Genomic DNA, 27,257 nt, shown 5'->3' on the forward strand with positions numbered 1-27,257 from the left:
GATTAACTACTACCATTTCCATAACTAACTCCCCAGAATAGCCAAAAATGTAGAGTAAAGCCCTTTAAATCCTCTTGTAGACAGGTGAATTAGTGGTTGATTGGAAGTGAAAGCCAAAATTCCCCAATATTTTTCCCTCCATAGTCGGTGATAAAATCGCTGCCTAGCAATCAATTCAACTGAAACAATCCCTCCGTATAATATATCCGCATCCATCACAAAATCCACCTTTGGGCGCTCACCTGATCGACACACGGCGACTTCTCTCTTCTCCCCTGTAAAAGAAAAAAAAGCAAAAGCAAAATTGAAAAGAGAAAGGAAAATTAGAGCTTTGGATCCAATATAAATGTTCACATTGACAACTTACCTCCAATTTTTAGAGGAAATATATCTGACTGATCCTTTTTATACTGGATCTGAACAGCGCCTAGAGGATCCCACTGACGTATAATGCGTCACCTAGAGCAGAGGTGGAAACCTCTATTTCTGCCAAGAGCCATTTCGATATTCATACCATTTTCCAATTCTACGGTCTGGAGACTGCTGTATATACATCTTATAGTAGACACTGAGACTGCTGTATACACAGTGAGTCCGTAAAGTCATGGTGCACTTCTGACCAGCCATTGGAAAGCAACAAAAAACAATAGAAATGTGAAATCTGCTCCAAATAAAAGAAAAACTCCCAGTTTCATTCCTATTCAGTGCAGTTGGATGTGGGCTCCATTTGTTGCCCTACACACATCCAAACGATAGTGAAGTTCTAGCCACACACGGGTGAGGACGTCTGGTGTGGGTGAATTCTCTGTTTTAAGTGAATAATGTCGTTGATACGTTCAATGTTCACATAACCCCAAAAGTAAAAGTCTAAGGGCATCAGATCCGGGGATCGTGGTGGCCATGGCTTGGCAGAACCCCTGCCTCTCCACCGCAGAGGGAATGTTCTATCCAGAAACTCACGAACAATGGTGGTGTAGTGTGGAGGAGCGCCGTCCTGTTGAAAGATGGCACCTTCTGGAAATTGTGGCACTGCATACAGTTCCAACATGTCAAGATACATGTTTGCCGTAACAGACTGCTCCGCAAAAAAAAAAAATGGGCCTATCACCTTACCATGCATCATTCCACACCACACGTTCACTGTAGGGGTGCTACATTCGTACTCAACGTAGGCATGAGGATGTTCAGCAGCCCATATTCAGACGTTATGGCGATGAACATGTCCACGGATATGGAAGGTCACCTCATCGCTAAACTCAATCTTCTGCAAAAATCTTGCATCATTGTTGATCTCATGAAGCATATCTGTAGCAATCGTGCATCATTTGGGTCTATCCGCCGGTTTGATAGCGTGCAACAGCCGCAATTTGTACCCCGTAAAACAGAGACGTTTGATTAACACCTTATGAACTGTAGTCTTGCTTAGGTGTAATTTTCGAGCACACACACAGATTTTTTAGGACTCCTTAGGTAGCTATCCCGTATAGCCTATACAGACTCGTCACTGACTGATGGCGTACCAGAACGGGGTTTCTCCACCAGACTGCCGGTTTCCTTCAACTGCTTAGCCCACCGAGTAATGTTATTCCTATGTGGTGGCGCTTCATTATAAACATGCCGATATTCACCTAGCACTTTGGCCACAGAACACACTGCACTTTCCTCTGTACCATCCTCATCTCAACTGGCGTGGAAAACCACACAGCTGGCATAAGCAAGTTCCTGTAGTGTGGACCACATCACATAGGAGACACCAAGACTGCTGAATATACATCACATACGACACACTGAGACTGCTATATATACATCACATAGGAGACACCGAGACTGCTGTCTATACATCACAAATGAGAAACTGAGATTCCCCTGTATACATCATATAAGAGACACTGAGACTGCTGTACATACACCACATAGGAGACTCTGAGACTGCCGTATATACATCACATAGGAGACACGGAGACTGCTGTCTATACATCACACATGACACACTAAGAGTGCAGCATACACATCTGATAGGAGACAACTAGGGTGCTGTGTACATCACACAGTGCTGAATGCACATCACATAGAAGACACAAAGACTACTGTATACATCACATAGGAGACACTGACACTGCTGTATATATTAAATATAGGTAAACTGACTGAACAGCAATCTAGTCTGAACTGGTGCATAACCAAAAAAGACTTACATAGCAAATAGATCAATGGCTGCACTCAACTGAACGCCCCGCCCTTCAACATGCTGTGATTTTAATTACATCCAAACACAGTTGGTTCCGACCTTTCAATAAAAGCAGGCTTTACCATGTTATTAGCCAGAGGTAAGTGTTCACACTAGGCAGTCAGGTCAGGGACCTATCCGATCTGAGATTACCTTGACGTTTGGTGGATGGGCTCACATTTTTTTGGCCAAATCTTGTGCTAAGCATCTCGTGTTTTTTCATAGATTTCACAAGACATTATGCTATTCACATTTCATGTATCGCACATTTCCTTGCTTTAGTACAGTTGAGTGCAGCCATTCATCTATTTGCTACTGCTGTATACATCATATAGGAGACACTAAGACTGCTATTTACATATCACATAGATATCACATAGATGCATGAACTCTCAACCTACTGTCTCCTTCCCCATAATCCTGTAGAATGTAAGCCCGCAAGGGCAGGGTCCTCGCCCCTCTGTATCAGTCCGTCATTGTTAGTTTACTGTATGTGATATCTGTAACTTGTATGTAACCCCTTCTCATGTACAGCACCATGGAATCAATGGTGCTATATAAATAAATAATAATAATAATGATACTGATAAACATCACATAGGAGACAATGAGACTGCCATATATACAATACAAAGGGGACACTGAGACTTCTGTATACATTATATGGGTGACACTGAGACTCCTGTATATTCATCACATAGGAGACAATGATACGATGGTAGTGAACGCTGTGTGAGCGTGCTTGCAGATTAAGAAGAAATTAAAGGGCTGGCATTCGTCAAAACACATCTGCCTGTCCAAATCTGCCAGATAAAAGGTCATCGCGGGCCTAAGGTTCCCAACCCCTAATCTAGCAGAGCCCACTGATACATAATTGGTTTGTCAGGTGTTTTTTTTTTCTAGATAGAAAAGCTTTGTTTCTAAAGAATGCTGGATGTAGCATTGAAAGGTTCTTAGCTATATCTGATGGACCCCAATAGACTTATAATAAAGTATAAAAAAGTATAAAAAAAAGTCTCCAAAATCCAATTAAATACAATTTACCAAGTCCGCGGTCTTTCAAGCAGGTTAAAAAACCCTGAAGAATTTTTCCTCTCCATAAAACTTGCCCTATTGTAGGTATGTGTCTGTCTGAGGCTGTTATATTGTATTATTAAGTGGTTTCTCCAGCATCAATAACCTTAACAAAGCAACTGAACATACAATAGCTCCAGCTGGACAAGTAGTTCAAAAGGGTTTTAAGTGTACGCATAAAATCCAATATTGCTTGAAGGCAAATACTGTCAGGATTCCATCGCTCAGTGTGTCTTGGACGCAGCGACTGACAGCTCAGTTGTCCAATCTAGTGTAGAGGTATTTTGATTGACAGCTCAATCATGCAATCTAGTGTAGGGGTGTGCTGAGCCGTCGGTGTTCTGAGTGACAGCTTGTTCGTCCAATCTGGGACTGGAAGGTGCTGAGCTTCTTCAGGTGTTCTCTGTTCCAGGAGATATCCCAGCTACTTAACTTAAGGTACCTTCACACTGAACGATATTGCTAGCGATCCGTGACGTTGCAGCGTCCTCGCTAGCGATATCGTCCAGTGTGACAGGCAGCAGCGATCAGGATCCTGCTGTGACATCGTTGGTCGGAGCAGAAAGTCCAGAACTTTATTTCGTCGCTGGATCATCCGCAGACATCGCTGAATCGGCGTGTGTGACGCCGATTCAGCGATGTCTTCACTGGTAACCAGGGTAAACATCGGGTTACTAAGCGCAGGGCCGCGCTTAGTAACCAGATGTTTACCCTGGTTACCAGTGTAAATGTAAAAAACAAACAAACACTACATACTTACATTCCGGCATCTGTCCTCTCCGGCGCTCTGCTTCTCTGCACTGTGTAAGCGCAGTGGCTGGAAAGCACAGCGGTGACGTCACCGCTGTGCTCTGCTTTCCGGCCGGCGCTTAGTGCAGAGAAGCAGAGCGCCGGAGAGGACAGACGCCGGAATGTAAGTATGTAGTGTTTTTTTTTTTTTTTTACGTTTACGCTGGTAACCAGGGTAAACATCGGGTTACTAAGCGCGGCCCTGCGCTTAGTAACCCGATGTTTACCCTGGTTACCAGGGGACTTCGGCATCGTTGGTCGCTGGAGAGCTGTCTGTGTGACAGCTCTCTCTAAGCTGACTGTCCCAGATCTGTCCCAGGTGTTCATCTAAAACACTGCATTCTACAATACAAGAACAGTGGATGGGATCTATAGAAATCACATGCCCTCTGTGCTTCTATTTGACGCTGCGCAAAGTCACTCACAGTGCGGGTTTATGAGGCGAAGCAACGCAATTAACACAATAGAATGTATTGGATGAATTAAATCTGCATTGTTCAATGAACACATGCGGATTTAACTGCGTGATTGAACGCAGTGTTTTGTATTTAACAAAAATACGTGGCGTCCAAAGCGCTGCTATCTCCTGATCATGGGCACACACCCTAACAGTTGACTTTTCCAACGTGCCTTGTGCTCCGACTTCTGAAATTCTGACCTTTAGTTGACGGTACCTGGATTTGCCTGTTGACTACCCCTTTGTATTACCCCTTTGATCTTGACGCACTCTGACTTTGGAATTCTGACTCTGGACTGTGACCTGACTATACCTTTTGTCTTACCCCTTTATATATAACGAGCCGTCTCGGTATCTGACTCTGGACCACTTGACTACGCAAGTTTGCAGCTCGTCCATGTGTAGTGACAAGCATCACAAATAATTATGCGGCTTGCTATCTCTTGACTAACTTTGGGTTTCGCTGGGCTCCTTCTTTGTGCCTGAAGTTTGAACTTAAGAAGAAGCTTACAGGTGAAACCCAGGGTTGGACAGGAGCTGGTGTGCTCAGTTGCTTTCATTAGATTATATCGATGCTGGAGAAATCACTGGACTAAATAACACACTAGAACAGCACTGATACCAGGATAAAGCTGCAGACTGATACTTGCTGTTGTGCTGGAGAAGGGGATGTTCTTTCCTGTTCGAAGGTCTGTGTGCATTTAGATGGCGAGCCCATATTTACACAGCACTCACTTTATGGACATTCATCCTTTTTTCCGACCATTTATAATTTCATCTGAAAGATGTTTCCGATGCAACCACTTAAGAGAATGTTCCCATCAAAAAAACGTATCGCTATCCACAACACAGAAAATAGTTGTTTTATCAGATCTCAAGACCTTATTGGTAGAAACGAGCAAATCGACTCGATGAGAATCCAGTTTGTGTCAAATTTTTCAAAATTCGATGAACTCGGATCTCAAACACCTCGTGAAAATGACCCAAAGTGTCCTCCACCATTTTACACGTTGCAGAAGATTGTATCAGCTATCACATTCACACATCACAACCAATGAGAAGCCACTATTAGAACTTGGCAGGAAATGCAGCAGCCATTTTGAGGTGAATCTGAACAGTGAGAGGACGTCACAGGTCACAGAAAAGCCATAAAGATATGGAAAGAAAACCATAAAACACAGAAGAAACTGCATCGTTAGTGTGTAACAGCATGGCATTATAGAAGTTAAGGAAAAGAGAATAATGTTATAAACATCTTTTCAGGCTAACTGGACCTTGGGGAATTTTTAATTTTTGGTGAATCAAGCTGGTGAATTCTAATTTCAAAACATTCACTCCTTTTGATTTGTTGGATTTTACCTTGAACAGATGAACGGACATTTACCTTTTAGATAGGCGCAGTTGAAGTAGCTGCACATCTCTCCGGTACTTTTCAGAACAAACCACGAATTCTCTTTTATGACAAATAGAAACTTTTCAGTTGGAGGAATCAGAACTTCTTCTTCTAAAGGAAAAAATGAGAAGTCTTTAATCTTTGCACCGAAGCAAGTCGTTATCTTGAAGAGCGATTCTGTGCCGAAGATCTGTGCCGCCACGCGGTCCATAGAGGTTGAGGTAAATCTACCAAACTTGAATAGCGGCTTTATGTCGTGGGAGTGAGGACTTCCTCTGTAGGTTGTGTAGGTTTCCTCACAGTTGGGTTTTAGTATCTGTAAAGCTCTTGTTAGATAGAAGTGAAGGGCTTTGAAGTGGAACTTCTCCATATAATCTTTCCGGGAGGCTCCCGCTATGGTGAGGTTTCCATTCAGCTGCTGGTATATGGGGTTTCCTTCAGGATACTTATTGGTGAATGTCAGAAGAGCTATCCCGTGCTCATCCTCAAACCCTTCCGGAAGGGTAAGATAATCTTTTATATCTTCCCATTGCTCGGTTGCATTGATCCAGGCATCTTTAAACTGCTTATTAGCCTTTTCCTTCTGAAGCACCTTGGGCATGAGGTCCTCCAGCTTCCCAGAGCAGCCGATGTACTGATCGTCAAATATGTCGGGATTATACGTTATTTTAAAGGTTCCACTGTAGACCTGGGTAAAAACAGAATGAAATACTTCATCAGAGCGTTTACACGGATATTATTTTGGCCCCAGGATGTGAACTTCTCAGTTATAATTTCTAGTGGAACTAGCATGGTGGCTCAGTGGTTAGCACTATACGGTGGCTCAGTGGTTAGCACTATACGGTGGCTCAGTGGTTAGCACTATACGGTGGCTCAGTGGTTAGCACTATACGGTGGCTCAGTGGTTAGCACTATACGGTGGCTCAGTGGTTAGCACTATACGGTGGCGCAGTGGTTAGCACTATACGGTGGCTCAGTGGTTAGCACTATACGGTGGCTCAGTGGTTAGCACTATACGGTGGCTCAGTGGTTAGCACTATACGGTGGCTCAGTGGTTAGCACTATACGGTGGCTCAGTGGTTAGCACTATACGGTGGCTCAGTGGTTAGCACTATACGGTGGCGCAGTGGTTAGCACTATACGGTGGCTCAGTGGTTAGCACTATACGGTGGCTCAGTGGTTAGCACTATACGGTGGCTCAGTGGTTAGCACTATACGGTGGCTCAGTGGTTAGCACTATATGGTGGCTCAGTGGTTAGCACTATACGGTGGCTCAGTGGTTAGCACTATATGGTGGCTCAGTGGTTTGCATTGATGCCTTGCAGTGCTGGGGTCCTGGGTTCAAGTTCCACTAAATCACTGTAAATCATTGCGAAGCAAGATGGCACAACGTAAGTATGTAAAGCAAATAAACTAAGAGAATAAGTCATGAAGGAAGAGATTTGCAAGCTCTTTTAAGTGTATAACATCCAGCCCCATTCCCATCAGTATATAACATCCAACCCCATTCCCATCAGTATATAACATCCAGCCCCATTCCCATCAGTATATAACATCCAACCCCATTCCCATCAGTATATAATATCCAGCCCCATTTCCATCAGTATATAACATCCAGCCCCATTCCCATCAGTATATAACATCCAACCCCATTCCCATCAGTATATAATATCCAGCCCCATTTCCATCAGTGTACAACATAAATCCTCATTCCCACTGGTGTATAACATCCAGCCCCATTCCCATCAGTATATAACATCCAGCCCCATTCCCATCAGTGTACAACATAAGTCCTCATTCCCACTGGTGTATAACATCCAGCCCTGTTCCCATCGGTGTATAACATCCGGCCCTGTTCCCCTTGGTGTATAACATCTGACCCCGTTCCCATCAGTGTATAACATCCAGCCCTGTTCCCATCGGTGTATAACATCCAGCCCTACTCCACTTGGTGTATAACATCTGGTCCCGTTCTCAGCAGTGTATAACATCCAGCCCCGTTCTCAGCAGTGTATAACATCCAGCCCCATTCCTCTTGGTGTATAACATCCGGCCCCATTTCCATCAATGTATAACATCCAGCCCTGTTCCCATCGGTGTATAACATCCGGCCCTGTTCCCATCGGTGTATAACATCCGGCCCTGTTCCCATCGGTGTATAACATCCGGCCCTGTTCCCCTTGGTGTATAACATCCAGCCCCGTTCCCATCAGTGTATAACATCCAGCCCTGTTCCCATCGGTGTATAACATCTGACCCCATTCCCGTCGGTGTATAACATCCGGCCCTGTTCCCATCGGTGTATAACATCCGGCCCTGTTCCCATCGGTGTATAACATCCAGCCCTGTTCCCCTTGGTGTATAACATCCAGCCCCGTTCCCATCAGTGTATAACATCTGACCCCATTCCCGTCGGTGTATAACATCCGGCCTGTTCCCCTTGGTATATAATATCCGGCCCCGTTCCTATCAGTGTATAACATCCAACCCCACTCCACTTGGTGTATAACATCCAGCCCTGTTCCCATCGGTGTATAACATCCGGTCCTGTTCCCATCAGTGTATAACATCCAGCCCCGTTCCCATCGGTGTATAACATCTGACCCCATTCCCCTCGGTGTATAAGGAGTGCGGAGAAATTGCAAAAAAAAGTGCAATCCCACAGTTGTTTTTTGTTTTGCTTTCTTACTATGTTAACTAAGTGCTAAAACTGACATGCCACATGTATAGGTTCTTTTTTATCTAAGTGTTGAAAAAAATTCCAAACTTTGTTAAAGGGAATCTGTCACCTATAACCTTCGGCCACCGCCATCAGGGGCTTATCTACAGCATTCCGTAATGCTGTAGATAAGCCCCGATGTAACCTGAAAGATAAGAAAACACCAAGGTTACTTACCGGTAGCCAGTTTTTCTGGAACCCATGATGGCACGGCTAAGGGGATCCGCCCAATCAGGACAGGAAACCCTACTGAAAATAAAAGGGCGGTACCTCTCCATCGCTTCAGTTGGTTTTCAGAGCATGACAGGCCCCCCTGGTTTGTACACATGGCAAATCCATCACCACATCATATGAACTGAAAAACACCCAAAACTATAGTGCACACCGAAAGGGTGATAAAGGGGTGGAATACATGCGTGCCGTCATGGGTTCTGGAAAAACTGGCTACCGGTAAGTAACCTTGGTGTTTTCCCTTCCCCCATGACGGCACACCTGAGATACTTTTGTAGAATGAAACCTTAGGGAGGGACCACCACTTGCAGTACCCTTCTACCAAAGGTTAGGTCAGCAGAGGAAGAAAGATCTAGCCGGTAGTATTTGAAAAAAGTTGAGGGTGAGGACCAGGTAGCGGCCTTGCAAATTTGATCAATCGATACCTCAGCCTTTTCTGCCCAGGAGGTAGCCACGGATCTGGTGGAATGAGTCTTGATGCCTTCAGGAACCGGAGTGCCACTCGCAGAATAGGACAGACTAATGGCCTCCCTGATCCATCTAGCAATGGTACTTTTAGCTACCCCGCACCCTTTTCTACAACCCTGAAAGGCTACAAATAGGGTTTGGTCTTTCCTCCACTGACTAGTCATGTATTGTAACATAGATCTTCTTACATCTAATATATGGAACTTTTGTTCCCCAGGATTTCTAGGATTATTACAAAACAATGGTAAAGTAATCTCCTGACTCCTATGGAATTTTAGGACCACCTTGGGGAGATACGCCGGATCTGATCTTAGAATTATATTGTCTTCGAAAACCTGAGTATAAGGAGGGCATATAGACAGGGCCTGTAAATCACCTACCCTACGGGCCGATGTTAAGGCTACCAGTAGAACTGTTTTAAGGGTGAGTAATTTAGGTGACAACTCCTGCAAAGGCTCAAAAGGGTCTTTGGTTAAGGCTTCTAAGACTAAATTTAGATCCCAAGGAGGGATTTTTGGAATAATGACCGGCCTAGACCTACCACGGGATTTTATGAATCGCGAAACCCACCTATTAGATGCTAGGTTGCAGTTATATAGGGCCCCCAAGGCTGAAACTTGAACCTTAAGGGTGCTCGTCGCTAACCTGAGTTGCAACCCTGTCTACAAAAACTCTAGGATGGGTCACACTGGAGCTACATCCCCCAACGGTTCACCCAGGAAGTCAAGAAACTTCTTCCATGTCCTACCATAGATTCTAGATGTTATAGGCTTCCTGCTTTTCAATAGGGTGGAGACTCACCCTGGTGAGAATCCCTGGCGACTCAGTAATGCCCTCTCAAATTCCAGGCTGCCAGATGGAAGCCCTTCACCTGAGAGTGAGTCACTGGTCCTTGGGTTAACAAGTCCAGAACTTCTGGCAGAATCCATGGGTCTGTTAATAACATCTGCCTTAGAAGGGAGAACCATGGCCTCCTTGGCCAGAATGGAGCTATGAGTATTATTTTCTCTCAATACTCTCTGATCTTCCGGACTACTGTTGGAATCATCACTATCGGGGGAATGTGTAGACCAGACAGGGCATCTACCACAAAAGGATGCTCTCTTGGGTTTAGGGAGCAGAATTTTTTTAACTTTTTTGTTGTGTGAGGTGGCAAATAAGTCTATTTCTGGTGTATCCCAGGCTTGTACTATTTGTTGGAACACCTGGGGGTTTAAGGACCATTCCCCCTGCCTCAGGCCTCTGCGACTCTGTGTTTTCTACGCCCCTTATGTGTAGTGCCGTGAGGGACGACAGGTGTTGTTCTGCCAACAGGAAAAGTATATCTGACACCTCCATGAGGCCCCGGGACCTCGTCCCCCCTTGGTGATTGATATAAGCCACCACTGCTCGATTGTCCGTCATGATTCGAGTATGGCGGCCCTGGAGCAAGGGGGGGGGGGGAGAAAGTGTTTCAAGGCCTTTTCCACTGCCCATAGTTCTTTTTCGTTTTAACCATAATTCCTTTCTCGCAAGGACCAGGTTCCTTGTACTGAATGAGACCTCAGGTGAGAGCCCCCCAACCTATACCGCCTGCGTCGGTCGTGATGATGTCTTCGACCAGTTTCTGCCACTGGACCATCATTGTGAGATGTTCCTTCACAGTCCACCAAAATAGGGAATCTCTTACGCAATGAGAAAGACATAGATTTCCTTTTAAATGCCCTCTTAACAGTTTCTGAGCTGACAGAACTTCCCACTGCAGTTGTCTCAGGTGAAATTGTGCCCATCCTATAGCCAGAATGCATGACGATAATGAGCCTAGTAGGGACATTGCTTTTCTTAGGGTCATCGCTGGCTGATGTATTGCTGTACTGGTCAGGTTCATTATTTTGGCCACTTTGTTCTCCGGAAGGAGGCAGAGCTGATGCTCAGAGTCCAGTATTAATCCTTGGAAGGACTGCACTTTTACTGGTACTAATCTTGATTTGGGGGTATTTATTATCCATCCCAGCTCTATTAGAGATGACGTTACAACTGTTACTTGATGGGAGCAAAGGGTCTCTGTCCTCCCTACCACAAGGAAGTCGCCCAGGTATGGGACAACCACTACAACCCGGGATCGGAGGTACGACATTACCTCTGCCATCACCTTGGTGAAGACCCTGGGAGCTGTAGATAGGCCGAATGGAAGGGCTGTATATTGGTAATGTATTATTTGGTTTTGTAAGTAGAGTGCTACGCTCAAGTATTTCCGATATTCCTGATGTATTGGGATATGATAATATGCATCTTTTAAGTCTATTACTGCCATGAAGCAGTGAGGGACCAGAAGTTTTGTGGTCGTGTTGATAGACTCCATCATGAAGGAGTAGTTTTCTACTGATTGATTGAGCTTCCTTAGATTGACTATGGTTCTCCAGGACCCCCTTCCTTCTTCCCGAGTCAGGACTTCCTGCAAAACATTTTTGTGAACAAGTCCCAAGACTTCTGTCTCCAGAGCAGATTGCTCCTGCTGGGACTTCCTTCGGGGAGTTATTACAAATTTTTGCCTGGGTGGACGGATGAATTTTATCTTTAGACCGTCTTTGATAATATTTAAAACCCAGGTGCTGGGGGAGATGTTTATCCAGTCCGGGAAGAAGAGGGAGAGCCTTCCTCCAACCTCTGATGTAATGTCATTGGTGGGATTTTTTTGCTGATATAGAGGGCCCTTTGAACATGGAGCCCGACCCCCTTTTATCTCTAAAGTCCCAATTTCTCCTATCTCCTGGGGGGCGACCTCTGTTAAATCTTCTCCTCCGAAAGAAAGGTTTTTTGGGATCTCTAGGGAAACTAGGAAAGGCTTTCTTTTTATCTCCTGCATGTTCCAAGATTTCTTCTACCTTTTTGCCAAAAAGGAATTGACCGTGGCATGGGATGGAGCACAGTTTATGTTTAGACGGTAAATCCCCCGGACAACCTTTAAGCCACAGGGCTCTCCTTGCCTCGTTGGACAAGCCCGCTGCTCTAGCTGTTAATCTTGCAGAATCCGCAGAGGAATCTGCCAAAAAATATGCTGCTCCTTGCACTAAGGATATGTTCGCAAGGATATCGTTTCTAGGTACTTTATCCCTTAGCTGATCTTCTATCTGCTGTAGCCAGACCATGAGAGCACGAGCCGTACATGTCCCCGCTAGTGCTGGTTTCAGGCCCCCAGCCGAAGCTTCTAAGATGTGTCTCAAAAAAACATCTGTTATGTATCAAGCGGGTCTTTTAGAACGCCCGAATCTTCCAATGGAAGGAACGATTTTTTCAAAGATTTGGTCACCGCACCGTCAATTTTAGGGTTTTGTTCCCAGGATTCGGAGTCTTTCTCCTCAAAATGTTATCTCCTTTTGGATGAAGATAGCAAAGTACCCATTTTCTCAGGTTTTCTCCATTCTTTTTCGATCAATGCTTTGATTTTTGTAAACAGGGAGGCGACACACCGGCTTGCACAGAATGCAACAATACAGAGAAATAAAAAATAAAAAATTGAGCTTAGCTTGAGTTGGTACACATGCAGAGGTTAAACGCATGCTCACATTGGCCACAAAACATTAAAACCTACAAGAGAAAAAAGTAAACGAAAACCCTGATGTAACTAAGTAAAAAAGCAAAAGTGCATTTAAAGAGTTTTTAGTAATAATGTTTATATATATGTATGTCAGTGTATAATATATATATATTAATGATCAGTATTTGAGCATTCAGTCACTATGTGATGATAATATGGTCATGGTGTAATGATATTTTTTCCTGGCATATGGTATTATTCGGTCGATATGTGGTGGTAATATGTGGTCTGGCCATGGTGTGATGGTATTTGTCCCTTGTATGTGGTATTATTTGGTCACTATGAAGTAGTAATATGTGGTCTGGGCATTGTGTGACGATATTTGTTCCTTGTATGTGGTATTTTTGGTCATTTGAAAAATATGTATGTGACACATTCCCTTAAGGAAAAATAAATAAAAAATATACCTAAAAAGAGTATTGGATATTTTAAGAAATGTTTAATAGATAAGAGTAGAGTAGGGTGCTGCCAAGAGAGTACGTTGTCGTGGTGGCAGCTTAAAAATTCTTTTAGCCAAAACAACAGCTGCTGGCTATGTAAGTGAACTGGTGTTCCTTTGTAATGTGTGATTGATGAGGACGTGGTACAGAAGTGGAGTTTTTCAAAGAGTTGGCGGTGGGACTGTGGAAAGTTCAAGGGAAGGAAGCGGTGGAGCTGAGGTGGAGTCTGGGCAGAGTCTCAAGGGGGCCCGAAAATGTTGCCGGTATGGAGCCCTGAATTCCCTGGTGGCAGCCCTGCGAAAACTAGACTGTTAATAAGTGAGTACAGATTAGAGGAGAGGAAACTAGACTGTGTCTACACATAGATTTGTGGCCATGGTGATGAGGACGCTCACAGGAAAGCCAACATGAGTCAGAGAAGAGAAGCCACTGTGCAAACAAATGAGAGCCGAGAAGGTGCAGAGACAGAAACGGAGGGAACGGAGAGCAGACGAGAAAGAAAAGAGTGACTGTGAGAAGAGAATAATAGGAAAAGTAGAGAATACAAAAGATACCTCAGAAGATTAGTAAGGGGTGATAGAGAAATGGGGAGGAGAGGCGACAGTAGTGGTGCGGAGAGAACACGCTCCGATCCTGCTCCGACTAGAGCCGGCACCAGTGCTCTGATATACCGGTGGAGGCACGATAATAGACGTAGGTTCACATTATAGTAATAGCATAATGACCAAGTGTAATAAAAATATGTCATGAAAAGTAGCTAAAATATAAATGAGAAGGTACAAATAAGGCCGGCGGATGGTGGGGAGCTTTATTTTGTTACCACACACATAATTCTTTACACTTTTCCTCCTTTGTACGATCAGTTTTCATGATTGTAGACTTTCTGTGTTGGCCTAGATGAATTTTCACATTCCCTGTCTGATCGTTCTACCTTATGTGTGACCTATATATGAAGGCCCCTGTTCGGGACAGAAACGCGTGGCCTCAGTAACGTGACAACACTTCATTAAACTTTGTCTCTGGAGCCTGAAAGGAACATGCAATTAGCATTGAATAACTAATGTTCCCTACGAAATTCTGAGTTTATAATTCTCTCATCTCTATAGGGGAACAATCTCCATACAATGTGTCCAGAGCGCAGGTGTATAGCGTATAGAAATATACATATACCGTATATGCTGAATATATAAACATCCCGCGGCCAACAATTTGCTGTGGAAATTTACAAGTACGGGGCCGGTAGAGACTGCGCTTCATTAGAGATCCAGCGCTTTTATATCCTGTAACTGCAATCAGCCAAGACGATGGAATCCAGGAAATGATTTGATTATTCGTTTATCCGCTGTTCTGTTATCAGCTGGATATGGAGAAGCGCCGGACTTTTCACGTTTGTACTTATGACATCGAGGCACTTGGCAGGTGTTTTACCTGGAGACATCGGTATACCAGCAGAAGTAATAACTATCAGTCACATGGCTCACAGCTAACTTACGGGGAATCTGTCGGAGGATTTCACCCCCAAACTATTTATATGCACATGCAGCCCTTTCAAAGACAAGTCCAGCAACACCTTCACATGTCCAGTCAATTCCTCCATTACTGAGAAATCAGTGTTTGAATTGATATGCAAATGAAGAGTTACTATAGATCTGAAGCCTCTGTCACTCCAGCTCTACTCCTCAGCGCCGCCTCATTGGCTATTGCAATAAAGATATGGAAAACCTGTAATGATGGCTGACCTCAGTGTGTTGTAGTAATGTAGGCATAACGTGTCACACTGGTGACTTGCACTTTTAATGGCCACCATCCTACTCACTGCGTGCACCGCTCTGCTCCTCCCCATATCAGGCCATTTAGCTGAGCTGCCTCTTGCAGCATTTCCAGCAGGTTTGCATTTTCTTGCTGTCTCCACCTGCCTATAGGGCCTATTGGAAGGCATGGCCAGACTGCAGGAATTTAACCCGCTGTGTTGCGGAGTTTTCTTTCCCTGGCCTATCCTCTGTCATCAGGTGATATATTAGTCAGCTCCTCCCTCCACTCCTTGCCTGAACTTAGGTTCCTAGTTCCAGACCGTTTCTAGTTACCTGTTTTGGTATGTTCCTTTTACTGACCGGTTTGTGTACTCGTTTTGTCTGAACTCTTCGCTTCTGACCTCAGCTACATATTCGGATCCTGAGCTGTCTGCCACCACCTTGGTCTTCTTGACCATGTCTCTGTTTATTTCCTCTGTGCTTTGCATCTGTGCCTCTTGCTCTTTAATCAGCTTCTGCAGGTCTGGGGATGGCCCTGGAGTAGCACCTGGTGGCTACCCTAAAGGTACCTTCACACTCAGCGATGCTGCAGCGATACCGACAACGATGTCGATCGCTGCAGCGTCGCTGTTTGGTCGCTGGAGAGCTGTCACACAGACAGCTCTCCAGCAACCAACGATCCCGAAGTCCCCGGGTAACCAGGGTAAACATCGGGTTACTAAGCGCAGGGCCGCGCTTAGTAACCCGATGTTTACCCTGGTTACCAGCGTAAGAGTAAAAAAAACAAACACTACATACTTACCTACCGCTGTCTGTCCCCGGCGCTCTGCTTCTCTGCACTCCTCCTGCAGTGGCTGTGAGCACAGCGGCCGGAAAGCAGAGCGGTGACGTCACCGCTGTGCTTTCCGGCTGACCGACGCTCACAGCCACTGCAGGAGGAGTGCAGAGAAGCACAGCGCCGGGGACAAACAGTGGTAGGTAAGCATGTAGTGCTGGATCGGTGTCACACATGCCGATTCAGCGATGTCTGCAGGGTGTCCAGCGACGAAATAAAGTTCTGGACTTTCCTCAGCGACCAACGATCTCCCAGCAGGGGCCTGATCGTTGGTCGCTGTCACACATAACGATTTCCTTAACAATATCGTTGCTACGTCACAAAAAGCAACGATATCGTTAACGATATCATTATGTGTGAAGGTACCTTAACAGCGAAGCCTATCCACAGCATAAGAGGCTCTAGTGAAGACCAGGTAGCCACTTAGTTATGCATCTCCAGGGTAAGCCCGGACAGTGGTGCAGTGGGTTCCCACCCACCATCGTCACTGTGAGTTTATGCAATGGACTCCACTGACAAATTGGGACTCAGAGAACCCAAGTCTCATGTACAAGACCTCCTGTTTCAAGAGGGCCGTTCTCAATATGAGCGTCAAGACCAGCAAATACAGGCAATTAATGTGATGGCAACTCAGCTGCAGGTTTTGTCCGCCTTTGTTTCCACCTTGCCCCCGCTTCAGACATGACAGACCATCCTTCCTCAGGATTGCCATCATCTCTAGGTGATCCACCTATGGCTCCAGTGCCTGGTGGAGCAGCTAAGCTCCAGCTTCCACTCCTGTCTCGCTACGTCCGAGACCCTAAGGATAGTCGTGGCTTTATTAATTAGTACCAAATCCACTTCACTCTCCAAGTTCAGATTTTTCCATAGGACCAAACCAAGACTGCATTTATGATCTGTCTCCTGTCCAGACTTGTCCTGTCCGGGCTTAGTCAAATTCCATTTGGAAGTATGGAGGTTCTGAGACCCACGATTTAGAAAAATTCCCAGAGATGTTCCAAGAGGTGTTCAAACTACCAGACCATACCTCCTCAGCTGTCTCATCCCATTTGACTCTGAGATAAGGCACGGACACCATGACACAGTATGCTTTATGCTTCAATACTCTGGCTGCATTGTTGGCTTGAAAAGAAGAAGCAGTGGTGGCAACCTTCTGGCAAGGTCTGTCCAGTCGTATTGGCAGGTAGAGATCCACCATCTTCTCTGGATACCTTTTATACACCTGGCCATTAGGATTGATCTCCTTCATTTGATCTCTGAACTATTTCACAGAATCCATGGGGCAAAGATTTTCACAAAATTGGAACTGCGAGGGGCTTATAAATGTAATTAGACTCCACAAGGGCGATGAATAACAGACGGCCTTTAATACTCGTGACGGTGGCTACAAGTATCTTGTAATGCCCTTTGGTCTGGTTAATGTGCCCGCCGTGTTTCAGGAATTTGTTAACGACAGCTTCCCGGGACCGCCTCTATGTTTCTGTGGTCGTGTATTTCAATGACCTCCTGATTTTATCTCCGGATCTACAAACCCACAGAAGACACGTCCATCAGGTTCTTCAGCGTCTACGAGAGAACAAATTGTTTGCCAAGTTGTTCAAATATGTCTTTGAAAAACCCTCCCAGTCCCTGCCTTTCCTTGGTAACATTGTTTACAGCCATGGTCTCAAAATGGATCCTGAGATGGTTTCTGTCGTTTTCTCCTGGCCTCGACCCCAAGATGTGAATACCATATAGCAGTCCATGGGTTTCGCCAACTTCTACAGACAAATAATTCCCACTTTTTGTCCCTCATGGCACCCATCTCCGCCTTAACCAACAAGGGGGCTAATTCCAGAATTGGATCTGAGTTGGTCGTGTCGGCCTTCCAACACATGAAAGAAGCCTACATGAGAACTCCAGTGTTGCTCCACCCCGACCCTAACAAACAGTATCTCCTGGAGTTGATGCCTTTTCTATCAGTGCTGTGCCAGTTCTGCAAAGAACTTCTTTGGGAAGTCTGACTCTTGTGTTTTTTTTTCTTTAAGCTGTTGTTGCCGACTGAGCGAAACTATACTATTGGAGATTGTGAAGCACAGGCCATTAAGATGACGCTTGAAGAATGACAACATCTACTGGAAGGCGCTGGCTCTCCGGTAATAATATACACAACCACAAGAATTTGACTTTTCTGCAGACCACCCAAAGGTTAAATACTCATGAAGCCAGGTGGGATGAGTGCAGCCAATGTCTGGGTCCTTTCCCCCAAAGTTCCCACACTCAGCCAACAAGGAAAGATAACAGATATGTTCTACAATGAGGACCGAAGACTGACGAAGGCGGGACGTTAGAGACGCGAATCAATCCAGATTTTGGATGATGGTGGCACAAAAATAAGGAGAGTGTGATTTTTACTGTATGCAGCGGTACTTTGGTGCTGCTGTATATCGTGATCAGACGATCGCTAAGGTTCCCCAAGGACTAATACAGTAAAAAGTAAGAAACAAGTTTAAAAAAATATATGAAAACAAAAATAAACTGTTTTAATCACCCTCCTAATTCCCCATTAAAAGGAAATATAATAAAAGAACACATATTTGATATCGCGGCATCCAGAAAAGTCCGATCTATGAAAATATAAAAATAATTAACCCAATTGTTAAACTTCATAAACAGAAAAGAAACCTCTAAAATTGTGTTTTTTTTAAATCTCCGCAACAACGCAAAAAAATACTGTACAAAACGATCAATATGTCATAGCTACTCCGAAACAGCCAATCAAAAAAAATGGCGTCTCACTCCGCAATAAATAAGTCTTCACACCGCTCTATCAACTGAGAAATTTAAATATTACAGGTGTCGGAAAATGATGTCAAAATCAGAAAATTTTATTTCCAAATTAGTTTTTTTCACCCCTAAAATATTTTTAAAAAACTGGAAATGTTTGGTATCGCCATTTACCAGGTCAATTTTACTACACATTGTATGCCTTAGAAACAATTCCCAAAAAACAATGTCACAATTGTATTTTTTTTTCGCAACTTCACTGCACTTGTATCATGTAAATGTACAACACATCCCGGAAAAAAAAGCCTTAAATGATACATGCAAACAGAAAAATAAAAAAGTTGGAAAAAGGGGAGTAAAAAAAAAAAAACAAAGTGCAAAAGCAAAATTGGGAAGGGGTTAAATGAATAGAAAATGTTCAGATTTAGAACACAACGCGTTTCCAGCCTCAAAGTTCTATTTTTTTTTAATGTAAACAGAAACATATCAAACGGAGATGCGGCAGGGTTTATATGCAGCAAAAAGCGCCCCAAAAAACTAATTTTTAGAAAAATTCCCTGAATAAAAGATAAAAAATCATAAAAAATAACTAAATGTTCGCGTAACAATGTTCAATGTTTAAAAACAAGGAATGAACAGGGAGGAGGAAGAAGAGGTGGAGGAAGAGGATAAGAGGGAGGAGGAGAAGGAGGAAGAGGTGGAGAAGGAGCAGGAGGAGGAGGAGAAGGAGGAGAAGGAAAAGCAGGGGGAGAAGAAGGAGCAGGAGGAAGAGGAAGAGGAGGAAAAGGAGGGGGAGAAGAAGGAGCAGGAGGAAGAGGAAAAGGAAGAGGAGGAGGAAAAGGAAGAGGAGGAGGACTGCATTCCTGATGTCTAGTAACAGCAAGGATGGATATTACCAATTGTAACGGGGTCTACCAAGCTGGGGTACCTCTTTCAGTACCACCCCGTGTTTCAGGAGGTCCACTCTGCTTTGGCTGGAGTCTGAATGAAGGACGCTGGCTGGAATTGTTTGGTTACATGGGCGCATATAAAAGATCACTGCTTCTCCACGTATTTCCAGTCTGACAACACTTTACTGACAGGACACAGAATATATCACACAGATACAGAGGGCAGGCCAATAGAAAAGCGGCAGGCCAGACATACATTACAATAGCCGCAGGTGGCCGGAGCCTGCCGATATTTACTGTGGGAATTACAAAGGTGGGGGGTGGACAAAATGGGAATATCGTGTCCCCTCTGCCCAGGGGCGCAGCCTGTGGGCTGATGCATTAGGGACATGCATCTCACATGGAACCTATTATACATACATATAACTGCACAACATATTCTGGGTGCTGAGTGGTTCCGCAACATGTAACACCAATTAAAACATAACTTTTAATATACACCAAATAAAATGCATACCAACCACAATCAATAACGTGATACATAAAGTGCTCAAATAACCAGTGCACATAAATAAAATGGAATGGTGTCACCCTTAAAATGTCTCACATGAGCCATCAAAGCCCCGTGCAAGTTTCCCGTTCTAACAAGGATAGCACCCAAGTGCGGTCCTACCCTTCCTTGTGTCTGGCGTTTTTGTCAACCGGTGTGGGTGGACTCATCAGGGGAGTATTAATAATTTTTATTGAGTTAGTATATAATTCCAGAATATGGAACCTGACAAATTACAGGACTTGGGGTACTGAGAGATAAGCCAGGTTAAAGCGTACTCGCCCCTATTGGCAGAGTGCTGCCCGTCATTCAGAGTAAATATTCCTGACCTCTAAATAACTGTTATTGTCCACTCTCGTGAAATGGGTTTTGGTTTTCACCCTCAGTAAACAAGACCAGATCTGAGTAGTTTATACTGATATTTGAGAGTTACCCTGAGAAGCCAATGCCCCAATCATTGGTATTAAGATTATTAATAAAAGCCAAAATCTCCTCAGTTTGCCTGCCCAAATAAATATTACATCATCAATATAACAATTGTAAAAAAATATATATTTTGGGACGAAGCAAAGATTGAGTCAAATGTCGTTCCCATGACGCTATGCCAAGTCTTCTTATAAATCCGGCAGTCAAATGAAAAAGCACTATGTGTAAATATAAAATCAATAGATCATTGTAGCTGTGGCATGGTATTATCAGTGTTCAGTAGCATCTAGACCCTTATTGTGTGCTGTGAACACACTGCCCCTTTTCCCCCAAAGAAGCAAGAGTGAAGCGCGCGTTGGGGCTTGGGTGCGACACTTGAGCGCTTTGATTATGGGTAAGCAGACTTTGTGAATGTTTGGGCTGAGCTGGTGTACCACTGTGGCTACCTTGCCCTGATAAGTTTGTGCATGCATTCAGTATGCTTTGTCCATAAGTTATTATACTCTGCGGTAACTAAGAAATTACATGTCAATTACTTTTACACCAAAGGCCATTTGTGATACTGTAGATGCTGCACTATCGGTTGTTTCCCTCAGCGGTTTAGCCTGACATTCTATTCACTGCCCTATACAACATACCTGTCCCTTACTCCATCTAGTGATTCTTGTTGTGAATTCTGTGGCAGAGCTCCCTCCTGTGGTCACAAGTGGTACTTCGGCTGGTTCTCTCTGTGAGCTTCCGTTGGTGGAGGAAAGTGGTACTGCGGCTTCTGAGTTTCCTTCCTCAGGTGATGTGGTGAAGTCGTTAGGTGCTGCTCTATTTAACTCCACCTAGTGCTTTGATCCTGGCCTCCAGTCAATGTCCTAGTATTGGACCTGTTTCCTCCTGGATCGTTCCTGTGGCCTGCTGCTCTGCATAGCTAAGTTACTCTTTGCTATTTGTTTGCTGTTTTTTTCTGTCCAGCTTGTCAATTTGTTTTTTACTGCTTGCTGGAAGCTCTGAGACGCAGAGGGTGTACCTCCGTGCCGTTAGTTCGGTACGGAGGGTCTTTTTGCCCCCTTTGCGTGGTTTTTGTAGGGTTTTGTGTTGACCGCAAAGTTACCTTTCCTATCCTCGCTCTGTTCAGAAAGTTGGGCCTCACTTTGCTAAATCTATTTCATCTCTACATTTGTCGTTTCATCTTAACTCACAGTCATTATATGTGGGGGTTGCCTTTTCCTTTGGGGTATTTCTCTGAGGCAAGGTAGGCTTATTTTCTATCTTCAGGCTAGCTAGTTTCTCAGGCCGTGCCGAGTTGCATAGGGAGCGTTAGGCGCAATCCACGGCTGCCTCTAGTGTGGTTGGAGAAGATTAGGGATTGCGGTCAACAGAGTTCCCACGTCTCAGAGCTTGTTCTTGTTTTTTGGGTTATTGCCAGGTCACTGTATGTGCGCTGACCTCTATGTCCATTGTGGTACTGAATTACCTTTCATAACAGATTCTGCTTTAAGTGTTGCCCCACAGCTTTATCATTGCCCGTCTGTTTCATAATTATTCTGTAACATTCATATTTATATGTCCTCAGGAAAATAGCCACAGGAAAATAGCTCTACCAATGCTCAGTTAGCTTTAAGGGAGGTGTTTACCAAAGACGGGGCTCAATTTTGGGCCGGTCAGATTGGGGTATTTTGAAAAATATTTAGAATTGAGAGTCCTCAGTGGTTGATACCTTTTAATAGCTAACTGAAAAGATGGTAACAAATTGCAGCTTTCAAGACTACACAGGTCTCTTCATCAGGCTTAGACTAATACATCTGAAAAATCACATATTTATGCACAACAAAGCACAGAAATAATGTCATAGATAAGACGGGTGACATGAAGCAGAATTACCATTATGTGAGTGATAAACAGTTATGTCCATAAATATTGGAACAGTTCATAGATAAGGAGTGTGAATGTTTTATTGTCCTCTGATTGGGGTCTGGTTCTATGTTATGATGCCCCCATAAGGTATGAGGAGCAAATTCCTTATTTGATGTAAAAAGACATAAATCCATGCGACACATTCATTCCTGCACTGAGACTGTCAAAGGTCGTCATCAGTTTATATTCCCAGACTCTTCTGTCTCTCTGAGATTTGAAGTTACCTTTTAATACTAGTAATTTCATGTCCATAATGTTATGATTGGGGAGACAAAAATGTATTGCCATTTGCCACAGATAGATCCATTCTTTTTTCTCTTATTGTGTGGCGATGAGAGTTCATCCTTGTTCTCAGTTTCTGCCCTGTCTCCCCCACATACAGACCCCCAGTTGGACATTTAGTACATATAATTAGGTACACCACATTAGAAGTGACGCAGCTGAAGGTACCTGGGATCTTGTAGTCCTGATGTGAATTGGGGATCTTTATCTTGTCCGTGGTCATTATAAATGGACAGGTTTTACATTTTTTCTGGCTGCAAGGAAAGGTTCCTGCAGCTGTTGGAGAGGACAGGGAACTTCTGACAATGATGCTTCTTAGATTTGGGGGCTGCCTAAAACACAGTAGTGGGGGGTCTGGAAAAATGGATTGTAATCGGGCATCTTTTGTAGTAAAGGTTGTAATTTCCGTGCAGCTCCCCTCAGCACCTCCAGATTTGGATTGTAGGTGACCACTAGAGGAACCCGGTTATTTTCTTCTTTAGCTTTGTAATGTAGCAGGTGATTCCTTGATATTCTGGTGGTTCTTGTAATTTGGTTAATTAACTAAATTACTTCGAAAGCTGCAATTTATTCCCATCTTTTCAGTTCGCCTTTAAAAGGTATCAACCACTGAGGACTCTCAATTCTAAATATTTTTCTATCTGCTGGCTAACACGGTACCAAGATATATATCTTTCCTGTATTAAAAGGTAACTTCAAATCTCAGAGAGACAGAAGAGTCTGGGAATATAAACTGATGATGATCTTTGACACTCAGTGCAGGAATTAATGTGTCGCATGGTTTTATGTCTTTTTACATCAACTAAGGAATTTGCTCCTCAGACCATGTGGGTTCATCATAACATAGAGCCAGACCCCAATCAGAGGACAATAAAACATTCACACTCCTTATCTATGAACTGTTCCAATATTTATGGACATAACTGTTTATCACTCACATAATGGTAATTCTGCTTCACGTCATCTGTCTTATCTATGACATTATTTCTGTGCAGTGTTGTGTATAAATATGTGATTCTTCAGAATTTCTTTTAGTCTTTGCCCGATGAAGAGACCTGTGTAGTCTTGAAAGCTGCGATTTGTTACCATCCGTTCAGTTAGCCATTAAAAGGTATCAACCACTGAGGACTCTCAATTCTAAATATTTTTCTATCCACTGGCTGACACGGTACCAAGATATATATCTTTCCTGTATCAAAATGGGGTATTTATGACACTGACAAAGACATAGAGGGGTTGTTGCTGGCTGGAGCTGGATACATGTGCTATGGTCATGGTATTCGTCGTCTGGAGGATCATGGACTGTGAGTACAGACTATACTGGAGGGAGATACAAAACCTGTGGGCCAACCAAAATAGGGAGACAGTGGGTATCACTTTGTACAGGGGAAGTGAAACCACCGACCGTGGGTTGGATTTTGTGGACTGGGGGGTATTGCATTGTGGCCAGGGCTGCCACTAGAAATTTCGGGGCCCCATACTGGCAAAATTTTCGGGGCCCCCTTGAAACTCCGCCCAGGCTCCACCCCAGCCCCGCCTCCAGGCTCCACCCCACGAACTGTCCACAGTCCCACCACTCTCTCTTGGAAAATCTCCACTTCTCACCTATCACACATTGACAGTTCCCATCACCAGATCACACATATAGCCGGCAGCTTTTGTTTTGGCCAAAAGATTTTTTAAGCCGCCACCACAACAAGGTAGACACTTTTGGCCGGGCCCTACTCTACTGTAACCTACTAAATATTTGTTAAAATATGCAATACAATTTAGGTATATTTTTATTTATTTTTCAATTTTTAAAATGACCTATAATACTACATACAAGGAACAAATACCACAACACTATGACCAGATGACATATTACCACCACAGTGATCGAATAATATAAAATACAAGGAACAAATACCGCTACACCATGACCAGACCACATATTACCTCCACATCATGACCAGACCACATATTACCAACAATGACTGAATACTACAATACTGATCAGTAATACAAAAAAACCCCACAATACTATCACCATCAGTGCCATTATGCACAGGAGATCTGTAATTAGTAAGCAGTGTCTGTGTACAGGTAATACAGTGATCACTGGTGACATTACACACAGGAGCTCTGTATATAATGTATAGATAATACAGTGATCACTGGTGACATTGTACACAGGACCTCTGTATATAGTATACAGTGTATAGTGTAAGTGTATAGGTAACACTGACTCACCAGTGACGTCTCTAGGTGAAGTCCTTCATCTTTCATCCAGCACAGACCGCCATCACTTTATCCAGCCAGGACTCGTCTCTGCAGGAAATAAAACAGTTATCTCGAGTTCCGCTTGTAGAACACATTACTTTATTTTCCCAACTTCTACATTACACCACATGAAGAAGGCAACATAGTATCACTCTACACAGTAACAGGACCGCCCCCCCATTTAAAACAGTATACTCAAAACATAAAATAAATACATCACTGCAATAATAATATCCCTTAATTAGCCCCTATGGTAATATTCGCCATCCTGGCCACCGTGTGTCTCATTTCAGGCTCCAGCCATATGTTCTCTCATCCTGCCCTTATGAGTATCCATTCTACCCCATATGATCTCCCCATCCTGCCCCATCTGTCTCCATCGTATCCATCCTGCCCCATCTGTTTCCAATCCTGCACCATCTCTGTCCAGCACTCTGCCCCATCTCTGTCCAGCACTCTGCCCCATCTCTGTCCAGCACTCTGCCCCATCTCTGTCCAGCACTCTGCCCCATCTCTGTCCAGCACTCTGCCCCATCTCTGTCCAGCACTCTGCCCCATCTCTGTCCAGCACTCTGCCCCATCTCTGTCCAGCACTCTGCCCAGCACTCTGCCCCATCTCTGTCCAGCACTCTGCCCCATCTCTGTCCAGCACTCTGCCCCATCTCTGTCCAGCACTCTGCCCCATCTCTGTCCAGCACTCTGCCCCATCTCTGTCCAGCACTCTGCCCCATCTCTGTCCAGCACTCTGCCCCGTGTCCAGCTTTCTGCCCCCCCCCGTGTCCAGCTTTCTGCCCCCCCCGTGTCCAGCTTTACTGCCCCCTCTGTGTCCAGATTTACTGCCCCCTCTGTGTCCAGATTTACTGCCCCCTCTGTGTCCAGATTTACTGCCCCCTCTGTGTCCAGATTTACTGCCCCCTCTGTGTCCAGATTTACTGCCCCCTCTGTGTCCAGATTTACTGCCCCCTCTGTGTCCAGATTTACTGCCCCCTCTGTGTCCAGATTTACTGCCCCCTCTGTGTCCAGATTTACTGCCCCCTCTGTGTCCAGATTTACTGCCCCCTCTGTGTCCAGATTTACTGCCCCCTCTGTGTCCAGATTTACTGCCCCCTCTGTGTCCAGATTTACTGCCCCCTCTGTGTCCAGATTTACTGCCCCCCTGTGTCCAGATTTACTGCCCCCTGTGTCCAGCTTTACTGCCCCCTCTGTGTCCAGCTTTACTGCCCCCCTGTGTCCAGCCTTCTGCCCCCCGTGTCCAGCCTTCTGCCCCCCGTGTCCAGCTTTACTGCCCTTCTGTGTCCAGCGGCCTTCTGCCCCCCCCCCCGTGTCCAGCTTTACTGCCCCCGTGTCCAGCGGCCTTCTGCCCCCTCTGTGTCCAGCTGCCTTCTGCCCCCTCTGTGTCCAGCTGCCTTCTGCCCCCTCTGTGTCCAGCTGCCTTCTGCCCGCTCTGTGTCCAGCTGCCTTCTGCCCCCTCTGTGTCCAGCTGCCTTCTGCGCCCTCTGTGTCCAGCTGCCTTCTGCCCCCCTGTGTCCAGCTGCCTTCTGCCCCCTCTGTGTCCAGCTGCCTTCTGCCCCATCTGTGTCCAGCTGCCTTCTGCCCCCCTGTGTCCAGCTGCCTTCTGCCCCCTCTGTGTCCAGCTGCCTTCTGCCCCCCTGTGTCCAGCTGCCTTCTGCCCCCTCTGTGTCCAGCTGCCTTCTGCCCCCTCTGTGTCCAGCTGCCTTCTGCCCCCTCTGTGTCCAGCTTTACTGCCCCCCTGTGTCCAGCTGCCTTCTGCCCCCGTGTCCAGCTGCCTTCTGCCCCCTCTGTGTCCAGCTGCCTTCTGCCCCCCTGTGTCCAGCTGCCTTCTGCCCCCCTGTGTCCAGCGGCCTTCTGCCCCCTCTGTGTCCAGCGGCCTTCTGCCCCCCTGTGTCCAGCTGCCTTCTGCCCCCCTGTGTCCAGCGGCCTTCTGCCCCCCCTGTGTCCAGCGGCCTTCTGCCCCCTCTGTGTCCAGCGGCCTTCTGCCCCCCTGTGTCCAGCTGCCTTCTGCCCCCCTGTGTCCAGCGGCCTTCTGCCCCCTCTGTGTCCAGCTGCCTTCTGCCCCCCGTGTCCAGCTTTACTGCCCTTCTGTGTCCAGCGGCCTTCTGCCCCCCCCCCCCCCCCCCCGTGTCCAGCTTTACTGCCCCCGTGTCCAGCGGCCTTCTGCCCCCTCTGTGTCCAGCTGCCTTCTGCCCCCTCTGTG

General features: G+C 45.2%; 1 protein-coding gene across 1 annotated transcript in view; it reads right to left on the reverse strand.

Annotated features, from left to right (window-relative positions):
- The window catches only part of LOC138671404 (ecto-ADP-ribosyltransferase 5-like), a 179,388-nt gene that overhangs the window by 80,951 nt on the left and 71,180 nt on the right, over nucleotides 1–27,257 (reverse strand). Inside the window, exons 3-4 of the mRNA XM_069759547.1 lie at nucleotides 5,932–6,628; nucleotides 243–275 (exon numbers count right to left, since the gene is read on the reverse strand). Coding sequence (XP_069615648.1) covers nucleotides 243–275; nucleotides 5,932–6,628 — 730 coding nt within the window. The remainder of the gene's footprint in view (nucleotides 1–242; nucleotides 276–5,931; nucleotides 6,629–27,257) is intronic.

This window comes from Ranitomeya imitator, chromosome 3 (genome assembly GCF_032444005.1).
Source record: "Ranitomeya imitator isolate aRanImi1 chromosome 3, aRanImi1.pri, whole genome shotgun sequence".
In the NCBI taxonomy this organism is placed as follows: domain Eukaryota; kingdom Metazoa; phylum Chordata; class Amphibia; order Anura; family Dendrobatidae; genus Ranitomeya; species Ranitomeya imitator.